Genomic DNA, 15,482 nt, shown 5'->3' on the forward strand with positions numbered 1-15,482 from the left:
GACGGCAATTGATTTAATTAGATTCATCTAATCGCCAGCTTTTGTTTATCTCAGACATTCCCATAGTGATGAGCATAGCGTTTAATCACTACTTGCATCATGCATCATGGCAGTTAATCTCTACTGCATCATACCAGAAAAATCAGATGGACAACAAATGTATGACTTTAGATTGTATCTTATCTTCTGAAGTATGAAATGACTTATTTGGCAAAGTATTCCGTAAAAAAATCAACACTCCTGAATGAAATAGTCATAAGAATAAATAGTCCTTATGCGAAACCCCGATCTCCTAGAAATAACAGCTCATCTCTACCCACACAGTATCTGCTCTCTTTAACAAAATTAAGTAATACATTTTGCTCGGATATATTTGATTAAAGAGAGCATTGTCTTTAGCGTCAACCTTATGTCGTAAACATTTTGTCCCTGCTTACATTACATCCGCAGCTATTTGCAACTCAATTTCTTTACAAAATAAGAAGAAATAATTATAACAATAAACACGTATTCCATCTGCAATACTTGTTGTATGCAATGTGAATGGGTGAAGTAATTAATGGCACTGTATAGTGCACATTACCTTGGAAACAAATTCACTTCACTGATTCACAATGATATAGCAAAGGGAAGTTACAGAAGGACAGCAGGAAAGAAAAGCACTGGAGAACGATGAAACAGAAAAAAAAAAATTATTTATTGACCCTCAGCTGATTAAAGGCAACTTTAAATTCGTTAGGATTTGAACACAGGGATAGAAAAGAAATAAGGGAGTACATTCTAATACCAGAACGATTCTGTCACATTACTATCCTTTTGCGATGTATCACTCGGTAAGGTTTATTTCACAAATATTGGTTGATTGACAGCTCAGGTCTAATTGTATTACCTGGTAAAAGTTTAAAAAATACAACTTCGGTTGGTTTCTCTCGAAAGCTGCTCCGACAACATCCCTCATAAAACATGCCAGCACTATTCAAAGGAAACTTCTAAACGTTTACATGAACTCACTTTAACCTAACATACAAAAGTTATGTTCGCTAGAGCCGTAGTCAGTGCACGATATTTCCTGTTTGTTTATGTATATATGTAAATATATATACATATATATATATATATATATATATATATATATATATATATATATATATATATATATATATATATATATATATGTGTGTGTGTGTGTGTGTGTGTGTGTGTGTTTATTTATATATATATATATATATATGTGTGTGTGTGTGTGTGTGTTTGTGTGTGTGTGTGTGTGTATGTGTGTGTATGTATACATATCTATATATGTAGGTATATATGTATGCATGCATGTATTTATGCATGTATCTATGTCTTTCTATGTCTATATGTCTGCCTGTGTGCTTGTATGCATGTATTTATGCATGTATGTATGTGTGTATGTATGTATACAAGCGTGTATGTTACTCAGTCTGATTCCTAGAATTTCTGGCCTATAGAGAAGGAATGGCTTTCTTACTGTGATGTAAGGATAGTTCATTGGAATTTCAAATAACACCACCATATATGTGTATATATATATATATATATATATATATATATATATATATATATATATATATATATATGTCATATTTGAAGTCAATGAACTTCCAGATATGTATGAGCTTTTTATGCATTTATTCGCATGCCTGAACATGAGCTTGTATGCGAAAATGCTAAATTTCTGAAAATTTCACAGATTATGTCAGTTTCATTAATGGCTTGAATTTGTAATCTAATTATGTCTCTCCTTTATTGCGTGAGAAGCGTAAATTCTCACGATTTGTGCTTAAGCGGTTTGGTACACAACTTAGTGACCCAATTTTTACGGGCTAAAACCTGAAATTGTAATCCGGGAAGAGTTACAATAAATCTCTATAGTTCCGCATAGGTGTTTTCTTTATCGTTGGTCTTTCGATTTGTGTTCACATTAATTCAACAACTTATTTTCAATAGTGTACATAGATTTTCTGCTGAGCCTCAAATTACTATGCCCGGTTCATTATCTTTAGAATTTATTGAGATTTTCATAAGGACATCCAGCAGTACTATTTCATATGAGTGGCTATGCCATCTATCATTCTGTGCGCTGCTATCTCTTTGGACTCGGATTTATCCTTCCGACATATTACATTGTACAGTGTCTTGGCTACAACACCATGTCTCATCGGTAGATAAGAACGCAATGACATTTTGGAATAACTTCTTATGTTATGGATTGTATATTCCGTGTGAACTCCACAAGTTTGTTTGCGTTGCTATCCATTTTGTGCATCAGGTATATGGTTGCAATTTCCTTTTCCTTGATTGTAAATGCATGCTCTTCAAAATGAGGGCTAGTAATCCGGGTTATGGTCCTTGGTAGACTACTATATTTATCAATGTTTCTGACATTAAGGGCGGTGAGCTAGCAGAATCGTTTGCACGCAGTGCAAAATGCTTAACGGTATTTCGTCTGCCGTTACGTTTTGAGTTCTAATTCCGCCGAAGTCGACTTTTCTTTTCATCCTTTAGGGCTCAATTAAATAAGTACCAGTTACGCACTGGAGTCGATGTAATCGACTTAATCCCTTTGTCTGTCCTTGTTTGTCTCCTCTATGTTTATCCCCCTGTAAGCAATAAAGAAATAAATGTTTCTGAGATCTAGGAGCTCTATAGTAGCATATCCATCCATGCTCCCTGCTGATATACACTCGTTTTTTCATCTGATGATGCTCTGCGATAGGGTGGTGTCTTTGGGGTAGTGGGGTTGCGCACGCACAGGCATGCGTATATGTGTATGCATGAGCATGTATGTGTATTTAGTCCATTGAAATAAGTGTTCCGCAACACAAATGCGAAAATACTGGCTAAGAAATTAAACGGAATCATTGATAATATGATGCCATATAAATATAAAATGAAAAGAGAATAAACGTAAATGAAATATTAGGATAACACCAACACTGTATATCTCATTTCACCTACCGAATTCTTTAGACATTGGAATATAGCTTCAAGTGAAAAATAAAATACTCTAAACCTAAAATTTTATTAAATACTCAGTTTCCGGGTAATTTACGTTCACGTTTATATCCTCTGGTTGATTAAAAGTGAAACACCATGAGTGGAATTGTGCAAGAAGTATTATCTGATGTGTATATCCCCCAAGATGAAAGTACGTGATCATAAAGACTTTATAATTAAAAATATTCTTCCCTAGAAAAAAATTCTCCCTCTGGTATTTAATAAAGTATGTTTTTGTACTTAATGACATTACCTGTTTCTGAAAATTATGAGCAATTTTTATCAACTTTAGTTACTTTTGAACCGTTCTATATAAATTAATCACATTATACTTCAACAAATATGAACGCTTTTTTTTTGCTTTTTAATATAGCCTCGAGAATGAGAAGAATACGGAATTTCTTTCATCTGACTCGTTTAATCTTCAACACTGAAAGCTGTTTGAATGTAATCTTTTAATGTGTGTATTTGAGATATATATATATATATATATATATATATATATATATATATATATATATATATATATATATATAGAGAGAGAGAGAGAGAGAGAGAGAGAGAGAGAGATAGTGCATCCGTGAGTCTGCATATATGATATTATGCAAGTATATATACATCTATTTCTATCTCTCTAAATATAATACGTACGCATACATTCATACCTACCTACATACATACATACATACTTACATATATACATACAAGCACATATACATACATACAAGCAGGCACATACATACATACATACATACATATAGTCGTGGCTGTGTGCTAAGAAGCTTGATTCCCAAGCACATGGTCCAGATTCAATCCCACAGCGTCGCACTTTGGGTGTCTTCTACTATAGCCTCGGGTCGACCAAAGAAATGTGAGTGGATTTGGTAGACAGAAACTGAAAGAAGCCCGTCCACCACAGGACATATTCTCTGTAAGCCTGGTTCTTATTCTATCAGTCTCTTTTGCCGAACAGCTAACTTACGGGGACATAAACACAGCATCGGTTAGTCAAAAACTGGAGATGGAGGAGGGAGACAGATATATATATATATATATATATATATATATATATATATATATATATATATATATATATATATCATAAATATACAGGGATTAGCATTGAGTTGCTTCTCCAACATACTGAAAATTTAGAAATAGCATTCAAAGAACTACTGAGAATCAGTAGTACTTTGACTGCTATTTCTAAATTTTCAGTATGTTGGAGAAGCAACTCAATGCTAATCCCTGTATATTTATGATGATAAATGGTTTTACCGATAAAGTTTTTTTCATACTGAACTACTTGGCAAAATTGTTAATTATTAATTCTATTATTAATTGACGATACCGTGCCCTTACTCTTGTATATGTATATATATATATATATACATATATATATATATATATATATATATATATATATATATATATATATATATATATATATATATATATATATATATATATATATATATATATATATATATGTATATATATATATATATATAGGTACAGGCCTGGCTGTGTAGAAAGACGTTTACCTCACAAGGACATGTCTCCGGATTCAGTCGCACTGTGTGGTGCCATAGGTAGTTGCCATTTACTACAACACTGCCTTTCTGTGTTTGTCCACCATCACAGTTTGACAAGCTTTATAGTGATTCCGAGACTTAACAAAATAATTGCTGTGGTTGAATCGTCAAACTGAACTCGTGAAGGTATTGGTCTAGCATTGTCGCTGTCCAACGAACGAAAGAAGTAAGAAAAAAATACGCACTCATGTGCAGGTGCACACGGAAAGTATTTTCATATAAGTTTTGTGTGTGTGTGCTTTTGTATGTGTGTATATATGCAAATTTATTTAGGATTTGCGTAAGCTTTAATTAGTAATGACTTTCTATGCATTTTAGTTTCCTGAACATCAATAGAGGGCAAATTATGGTGACAGGGCAGATGTATATATTGTGCGTAATTGTGTACACATGTATGCGTCATCTTAAAGTACAGAGTAGTATTATATAAATACCATCTATTTCATGCTGAGCAATATCTACAAACTCGATACATTTTGCAACATAGGAACATGCCAAGCAGATGGTAGTTGATTATTAGATTATCCAGAACATAACCGGCACTTTACACTTGTATGTATTAGTTGTATGATATTTTTCAGAAAGAAGGCAGAAACGTTAGCACGCCGGGCGAAATGTTTAGCGGTATTTCGTGTGTCTTTACGTTCTGAGTTCAAATTCCGAGAAATAGGTTTAGCTTTGCGTTGAATACATCAGTAAGTAATCATTTTAGCAAGTGGTATAATATACTCTACTGAATCTAAATTTACCTTTAATATATATATTGTTGTGTCTGAGGAGAGTCACATTCTCTTAATTCCTTGTTATCCAATACACTCTCCGGTTCGATTTCCACCCATTTATATTTTTTCTTCCAAAATTTTCGTTGATGTTGCAACCTAGTCGATGCATGTTGACTCCATCCGTTATTGGAGCTGCATTTCTTTAGTGTGTTTGTGTGAATGTGTGCGCTTTAGTGTGCAGGTGTGCCTGTGTACGCACATATCTATGTATGTAGGTATGTATTATGTGTGTGTGTGTGCACGCATATATGTATGCGTGCGTGCGTACGTATGTATTCTATATATTCATAAGATTTTGTTTAGAGGCCCAAGCATCGGAGTTCGTTTGAAAAAGATCGGTTACAGGCCCAACCATCGGACTACTTTTGCGTTAAATCGTTGTAATATATGTGTGAATTTGTGAGGACAATATGTAGAATCATAAACCTTGAGTCACAAACTTTTCAACACCCACTCACCCCCATGTGTGTGTGTGTGTGTGTGTGCGTGTGTTTATGTGGGATTGCGTGTGCGTATATATATATATATATATATATATATATATATATATATATATATATATATATGTGTGTGTGTGTGTGTGTGTGTGTGTGTGTGTGTGTGTGTGTATGTATGTATGTATGAATGTATGTATGTATATAGTTTAGAGACAAAAAAACTCTATTAAACAATTCAATATGAAAAACATAATTCACATCATCCAGAAATATATATATACTATAAAAACCATATTCTAAAAATCAATAAAATACATAAACAATAAATAATATTAAATAGACTATTATAGAATATTCTATAATAGTCTATTCAATATTATTTATTGTTTATGAACTTTGTTGATTTTTAGAATAAGGTTTTTATAGTATATTTATTTTTCTGGATGGTGTGAAATAGATGTTTTATTATTGAATTGTTTAATAGAGGTTGTTTTTTTTTTTCTATCTAAAATATATACATATATTATATATTGTGAAATTTGATTTAGAATTGCTAAATTGAATTTTTCCCTGTAAGTTTTGGATTCATATTCCCTACTATTATTATTATTATTATTATTATTATTATTATTATTATTATTATTATTATTATCATTATTATTATTATTATTATTATTATTATTATTATTTTATGTTTGACTTTTGTCTTGCATTTGTACAAGTTGGATCCAAGTCTCACCCAGAGACCTCAAGAGACAACACGTTAGAAGTTCATGTAGGTGTTATGCCTAGGGTACCATATATTCGGATTTGTACAGTTTTGTTCTAGTGAATGTTTAAGAAATCATAAGAAAATTATATGTTTGCTTTAAAATTTGAGCTCACATAGACAGTATTTTACGTAGGATATTGACAGTTCTCATGAGCACTATCTTTTGAACTTCAGCCATTTTGAGGTTTCCTGGTATCTGAGCTAGGTAGTAATCAGCCCGTTTCGCTGTCATTCCCAGGGCACCTATGACAATAGGTATTGTTTTCGTCTTCAGATTCCACATTTTGCTCATTTCTATTTCAAGATTTTTATATTTGCTCAGTTTTTGGTAGGTCTTGACAGATACGTTTATATCGATTGGGACAGTCATATCAATGAGGAGGCATGATTTTTGTCTGAAGTCTTTCAGTATGATGTCTGGCCTATTTGCGTCTATCTTTCTGTCAGTTTGAATGGTGAAGTTCCAGAGGAGTGCAATGTGATCATTTTCAAGTACTGGGGGTGGTTTGTGTTCCCACCAGTTTTTATCATGGGGCAAGTCCAGGTTTTTGCATATTACCCAGTGAATATACTGTGCAGCTCTATCATGCCTGTTGAGATACTCTGTAGGCGCAAGCAGACTGCACATGGAGACAACATGATCGATGGCCTCATTTTGTCGTTGGCATATACGACATAATGGGGAGCTGCCGTTCTTTAATATGTTGGCCTGGTAGTTCTTTGTAGGTAGGCATTGATCTTGGGCTGCTATGATAAACCCCTCTGTTTCTGATTTCAAGCCAGAGGCCATTAACCATTGGTGTGTAAGGGCTTTGTCAATATCTGCATTATTCGCTCTCTTTGGGTATTTGCCATTGAGAGGTTTTCCATGCCATTTTTCAGTTATAATATCTAAGGCAGCAATTTTAGCACGGGTTTTCATGCGCTTAGCTTTATTATTATTATTATTATTATTATTATTATTATTATTATTATTATTATTATTATTATTATTATTATTATTATTATTATTATCATTATTATTATTATTATTATTATTATTATGTCTATCATTATTATTATTATTATTATTATTATTATTATTATTATTATTATTATTATTATTATTATTATTATTATTATTATTTCTATCATTATTATTATTATTATTATTATTATTATTATTATTATTATTATTATTATTATTATTATCATTATTATTATTATCATTATTATTATTATTATTATTATTGTTGTTCAGTAGTTTTATTTTTATAACGTGCTTTCACTTCACTACTGAGCGCAGCTCTGTGCGCCTTGGGTATGTGCTGTTGTTTGCTGTGGTGCTCTTATATTTACTGTATTGAACGTGTTTTGCGTAGAATGTGTGCAGTACCCAGTAGTGCAATTTTCTGTATGTTATATATATTTGTAAGTCCTGGTGTTTTTGTTATGTATTTGTCTGAATATTTTTTTTATTATACCTAAGGCACCTACTATGATAGGAATTGTTTCTGTTTTTAGACTCCACATTCGAGTTATCTCTATTTCCAGGTCTTTGTATTTCGAAAGTTTTTCCATTTCTTTTCGAGAAACGTTGTCATCTGCTGGTATTATTATTATTATTATTATTATTATTATTATTATTATTATTATTATTATTATTGTTACTATTATTATTATTATTATTATCATTATTATTATTATATAATACACTTCCAGGCACACTGAGATACATACAAGAAAGTCACACATAAGAGACACGCATACATAATTATGAACTGGGATTTTTATATATCAGCAAATAGTGCTTTTGCGAGATATTCTTCATATTGTATACACTAAGAACTTCCCCGTCTGATATAAGTACACGCATAAATTATTGTTTTGCAATCCAGAGACAAATTTAATTCCTGTAGAAAATTAATTTTATTTGGTATTGATCTGGACTTTTCAGGTGAGATCTGATAAAACATTTCCGTTCGATACTTTGGCAAGTATAAAGCAACGTCGTATATATATTTTTTTCGTTATATATTCGTAAATCGTGGAGATGGCTGTGTTAGATTTGAAAGATATTTGGCTGCCATTTGTTGGATAGTGTAAATTCTATGACCCGTCACATTTTATACGTAAAATGATATTTTACGAATGAATTTTAAGCTCTGTGCTTCGGGCCAAATGCTACATTCCAGTATAGTAATTAATATTTAAGTACCATTACGTCTAATAGCTCAGATCCAATCTTCTCAAAATGGTTCATTTCTATTATATAATTAGCATTCTTGTAATTTTGGTGTGATAATTACCGTATGTAATTCCCACTATTCTTAAAACTACAAACCTTATATTAGCTTATATTATCCTTATTATTATTATTATTATTATTATTAAAAAACTATCTTTTAATTATGTGAAATGAACTGTTCATAGGTTATGTTCGTTTCAGTTCGTTCCCAATTTTGCAGTATACTTCGCGTTATTCAAGTGCAAATATTTTGATATCCTGTGATAGCACACAGCTTACTATGGTCGGAGTGCATTCATTCATTGTCTATCTCTCCATACTCTCTCTCTCTCTCTCTCTCTCTCTCTCTCTCTCTCTATCTCTCTCTATCTCTCTATCTCTCTCTCTCTCTCTCTCTCTCTCTTTCTCTCTACTTTTCTCTTTGTCCACATATACACAAGTGAAAAAGAAAAACTTTCATTTGTGCGTATGCGTGTGTGCGCCTGCGCGTGCGTGTGTTTGTGTGTATGTGTGTTTGTGTGTGCATATGTATGTAAGTGTGTTCATGTGCATGAGTGTGTGTGTGTGTGTGTATGTGTGTGTTATGTTTGCAAAGCTTTTGGTTTTCTCGATCAACATAAACAGCTTGGTACATTTTGTTGTGATTTTATCTTACAAAGTGATCTCAGAAAAGCTGTGGATTCCACTAATACAGTGCGAAAGTCTGCAATGATTATTAGAAAGATTACGTCTAGTGGGTTTCAGCTTGCGTAAAGAACAAACTATGGTGAACAGCATTAATACGGTTCCAGACTGAGATGTAGACCACCTTGTGCAATAAGAAGGATGTATCTTGTCTTGATTTCCCTATTGAATCTACAGACTTCACAGCTTAAACTAAAAAACTAAAACGTATGCACCTACATGTAATCATCGGAGGATGGGAGCAAAGAATTCAAGGAGGTAAAAGACTATCTCTAATTAGGATGCATATTGAATATGCTTAAATCTCAAAGATCATAAGGCAGGATAGCTGTTTAGCTCAATAAAGAATCTGCGCAAAACAACGACAGACAAATATGTACTGATATCTATATATAACATGTATATATAACCGAAGGCTGATTCATGTACCATATGGATTATGTTGCGTTCCAAATATGGTATTTGCTTTTGTGATGTCCGCTCTATAACATGTATCCGCACTGATGAAATGTCACAACTTAAGTCGATTTCTTGCTCACATGACAATTAGTGTGGGTACAATAGGTAGTATTAGATTCGATACTCCATATCATCGAGTGGCTGCTTGTATTTTAGTTAAAGGTGAATATCAATGATGTCGAAGTATAGCTCTCGGCAAATAACATTTTATATATATAATCACCCGTCTATCGAAACACCTCGGCGATTAAAAGCCGAGAGAGCGAACAGATTTCCATAGGGATTCCAGTCCATAGACTAAATATACACTCAAATCTATTTCATTGAACAAGCGTATGAACTGAACATTCCTCCGTGTATTGCTTTGTTGATTACGAATAGACTTTTGATGGCGTCGACACGAACACATTGAGCAAATCCCTGGAAATGCAAAGTGTCGAGTCGCTATACATCAAACGGCTCAGAGATGTAAACTCCAGGTATACAACAGATATAGCTTTGCTATCGCTGGCAGTAAAGATTTCATTTAAGAAGGGTGACAATCAAGGAGATACCATCACTCCGAAATTATAAGGGCACTAATTAGACAGGAAGAACAAATAACAATGGCAAGCAATTAATAAAGCTTCCATTCGCAAATGATATTATGCTCATCGAGTAGCAGTTGGCCTTAGAATGAAAAGAAAACAAACGGGATCTGAAAGCAGTATAGAAGGTGTTTACATCATTCAAGGATGTGCCTAAAGCAAATATATACAATACCATACGAGCGAGATTCTTTAATGCCACCGTCCTACGAGCGCTCTTGCACACAAGTGAAACTGGGGCTACTACGAAGGATGGACATCGATTCGCTAAGACTCAAAGGGTCATGGAAAACTTCATGCATGGATTAACATTACGAGACAATATTGGAAACAATATAATTCTAGAAAGAAGCAAAATGAACGAGTGTCTGCAGTGCCGGACATCTGAGAAGGCTCACAAATAATAGGTGCACCCATGAGTAGCTAAGTGGTACTCAGGTGATCGGAAAACTCCATTTGTAAGCCGTCCAGGACGATGGGAAGATGATTTAGTTAAGCGATGGGTGATGAGAGAGAAATGAATGGCGTAAACCAACATAGGATTTGAAGAGCGCTATGAGTAACGGTGTAGAATGTCAACTTATATCGAAATTTCAGGCTCTGTTTATGAGTTATACACACACACACACACACACACACACACACACACACACACACACTTATATGTATATATATACATATATATATATATATATATATATATATATATATATATATATATATATATATATATATATATATATATATATATATATATATATATATATATATATATATATATATATATATATATATATATATATATATATATATATATATTAGAAACAAGTTGTTTCTAATATATATATATATATATATATATATATTAGAAACAAGGACGCTGGACAGTATGACAATAATAGAAAACGTGGACCTGAGCGCTTATTGAGTAACATTAAACAAATGTATCATGGATTAATTTGTTTATACAGCTATAAAGTTTGAAGCCCGAGAATAATTTACAACTCAATCGTTCTATGCATTTTATGAGTTAGAGCAATACCTATGAAGCACATCTTAACGTTACCTATTATGCACACAGTATTCCTTTCAAAATACCTGTAGAGTTTAGCAACGACTTCCATTCCTTTCGGCTTTTGACCTGATTTTAGCATAACAAGCAACATTTCTTACGTTCAATTTGGAGGTTTGTGATGTCGGATTTTCTATTTTAATATCGATATAGGTAGAGTGTATTTGATGAATTGATTATTTATATTTATTGATCATATATAGAAACATTCGTACTTGTTTTTATGTTAGTCTTGTTAATGCTACATTCTAATCAATTGATTTTACTATGGTCGATTGATTAATTACATTATATATATATATACATTATATATATATTACATTATATATATATATATAATAAAACGAATGGTTTATACCTTGTAGCGTACTGGTATAACAACGTCACGTTCACATTGTTCGTTCGTTATGTATATGTTAGATGAAATGCGGAAGATGGAAGGTACGAGCATTTTTATTTATCACGTCCGGACTGTCGGATGCTCTTTAACCAGGTGTTTAGTATCTCAACCTTGACAGAACGATACTTGATGTGCCGAAACAATTGTCGTGATTAATAAAGATTCTCGTATCTACCACCTATCATTAACTATATATGTATATATACATACATATATACACACATACATATATATATATATATATATATATATATATATATATGTGTGTGTGTGTGTATGTGTGTGTGTGTGTGTGTGTGTGTATGTGTGTGTGTGTGTGTGTGTGTACAAACTGTATAATAACATATCATTTTAATATTATATTCTCCGATTTGAAGCGAGAATTTGTAAATACAAACAAATGTTTGAAAAATGATGAGTTAACCCTAGGCAGAATCGAACCCACAAATCAACGCTAACACGGCTTCTTGCGCATCCGATGGGGCCAAATGCTCACCCATCAATTTCAGCCTAATCCGAGAATAAAATATTATGATATATTATTATGAAGCTATTATAGTATGTCTTCCATAGTAGCTTTTTCTCCGTAAGTAAATTTTCTCGCACAAATTAAAAACAAAAATTAAAAACAAAAGCAAACAATTAAATAATTGTTTTATACTTGCTATATTTCTAAGTATAATAAGAAAATCAATAGAAATTTCATTGTTACGGTGAAATTTGCCAGTTCTGTAACTTTCACCTCATATTACATTATTATGTCAGAAATTAGGCTGTCTGCATTACACAATGTACGGAACAACAAAGTAATGTAATGTTTAGGATTTTATGATTTTAACATAGTTTTTTTTTTTTAATGAATCAACTCGTTTTGAGGTAACAATGGTTCCTTACTTAAGTAATGACGTAAACATATTTTATCACATCATTTTTTCATATTTTCATGCACGTAAGCTTTCAGTTACTGGGAGACACACTCTCATGTTGTTAATTGTAAACAACGTACAATATATACATTTCACATACGTTCCAATCTAAATATAAGTTTACTGGTTGCCTTCAAACATACATATATATATATATATATATATATATATATATATATATATATATATATATATATATATATATATATATATATATATATATATATATATATATGTATATATATAAACACATGTATGTACGTACATATATATATGCTGGGGTGTATTATATATACATACTCTTTTGACATTGCTATGGGGTTGCCTGATTCTGCACTGGTGACAAACCTAGTTGGAATATATATTTTTTCAATTATAATAGTGAAATAGGCGCATGTCTTTATAGGGATAATGCACTTTTTGTCATAAAAAAAAACAATCTAATAGGAAACTCGAGATATATATGATAAACTTCCATCGGTTTTTCATGAGATTTGGACTATCTATTTCGATAGAAAAAGATAAAAATTCTGTTGAGTTTTTAGATGTTAACTTTAACCTTAGAACAGGTAGATATTCGCCTTACTATAAACCAAATACTAAATTAACTCACATTAACATTAAAAGCAATCATCCAAAGCCAATAACTAAATGCTTGGTTCCCAATATAGAAGAAAGAATTAATTACTTCTCATATAATGAGGAATCTCCTGGAACTTAAACATTTGGCCTTCTTGGCGCTTCCGCTACGGCGACTGTCGCTGGAGCCTCTGCTAGGGCCAGTATCGTTACCGCCTTCTGAAGTTGCTATTTTGCTCTTATTGTCGTTATTGCTGTCGGTGGAACTGGCGGTGGCACTGGCGGTGGCACTAGCGGTGGATCAGTTGCTGTTGCTATAAGGACAGTTAGGGAAGCAGTTGGTAATGTTGCTGCTGATGGCGATGTTGCTGTTGTTGGTGCCGTCGGAGGAATTGCCAGTGCAGTTGCTGGTGCTGTTCTTGCTAATATTGTTAATGTTGTTAACTGTGTCGAGGTGATGGCTGCTAGTGCTTCTTCTACCAGTACTATTGCTAAACTTAGCTAGTACTTCGGCTTGATAGACGACCACTTTCGTTTTGCAGTGGCCTCCACCTGGGCACCTGTTACCTTCCCTGGTTGAACATCCTGCCGCTTGACGTTGCCTTGGAGCGCTAACTAGAATGATTTTAATATTGGGAGCAGAACTAAACGAGACTAAATTTGTGCATGTTGAAAATGGGCCTGTAACTATGGAAACAAGTGAAATGGTCATCTATTAATTTAAGGAACATTCTAGCTACGGCGGTTTTTGTATCAAGAGAGAAGGCAAAGCAAACGATATTTTTGGCGGCGCTTACTTCTGTGATTCTTGGATTACAGCATCGAGGAGATGCAGTTTTTAAATCAGCTGGTACCTAGGGCCTCGTTATATTAAGAGACCGCCGCATATGCACTGCTCTATATCTTAGAGTGCACTTTATCTTTCAGATTTATGTTTCTTACAAATTATATATATCAATGTAGAGCAGCCGAACCCCGCAGGCGTCGCAACTGACCGTCTGTACGAAGGATTATTTACTTAAATTCAGTGGAATGCATAAAGGGCAACACCCTGAAACTAGTCTGTAGATGCCAGACAAGCAAGGGGAAGAGGCTGACCTCCTCTGTTCGAAAGTTATAATAGGCACAGGTTCGTGTGTCACATAGCTAGCTAAAGATGATGGCCTCTTGGAGCTAATCAACGGCAGCATTCGTCCTATTTTTTGAACTACCATATTGGCTTCGCGATAACTATTAATATAATATATGTATATAAATATGTATACATATACATATCTCTCTCTATATATGTATACATTTTTGTATGTTTGTATATATATATATATATATATATATATATATATATATATATATATATATATATATATATATATATATGTATATATATATATGTATGTATGTATGTATGTATGTATGTATGTATGTATATATATACATGATGCAATTATGTACGATTTCAATGACGATAATCATAAATTTTTATGTAAACTTTTACCTTTAATTTCACCGTTTTTTTTTTTTAGATTCTTCATCAACATGGATAATTCGACAGGAGATGTGCTGTCAGACGAATCGTCAACTGCACCTTGTTATAATGTGTACTGTTTGTCGGACGAAGATTATATTAATATGGTCGAACAGCATGTGCAACCAAACGCAGGTGAATGGATTCTTGTCGTCATCTTCATCATCCTGTTTATAGTAGGCTTGGTTGGTAACTTTCTCGTATGTTATGCAGTCATCAAAAACAGCCAGATGCGAACTGTGACCAACTTGTTCATCATGAATCTAGCTATTGCCGATTTTATGGTGATATTGATCTGCCTACCTTCATCCTTGCTTGTTGATGTATCTGAAACGTGGTTCTTTGGAGAGGTGATGTGTAAAATATTCCTCTATTTACAGGTGAGTCTTTCATTTGTGGATTGCTTTCTCTGAATT

The 15,482-nt window shown here is 32.9% G+C and overlaps 1 protein-coding gene across 1 annotated transcript in view; it reads left to right on the plus strand.

Moving 5' to 3' along the window:
• LOC106870912 (orexin receptor type 2) overlaps positions 1 to 15,482 on the plus strand; it is a 355,965-nt gene that overhangs the window by 160,535 nt on the left and 179,948 nt on the right. Inside the window, exon 2 of the mRNA XM_014917147.3 lies at positions 15,065 to 15,446. Within this exon, the coding sequence (XP_014772633.1) occupies positions 15,078 to 15,446 (369 nt within the window). The 5' untranslated portion in view covers positions 15,065 to 15,077. The remainder of the gene's footprint in view (positions 1 to 15,064; positions 15,447 to 15,482) is intronic.

Source organism: Octopus bimaculoides, chromosome 8 (assembly GCF_046866305.1).
Source record: "Octopus bimaculoides isolate indiv1 chromosome 8, ASM4686630v1, whole genome shotgun sequence".
In the NCBI taxonomy this organism is placed as follows: domain Eukaryota; kingdom Metazoa; phylum Mollusca; class Cephalopoda; order Octopoda; family Octopodidae; genus Octopus; species Octopus bimaculoides.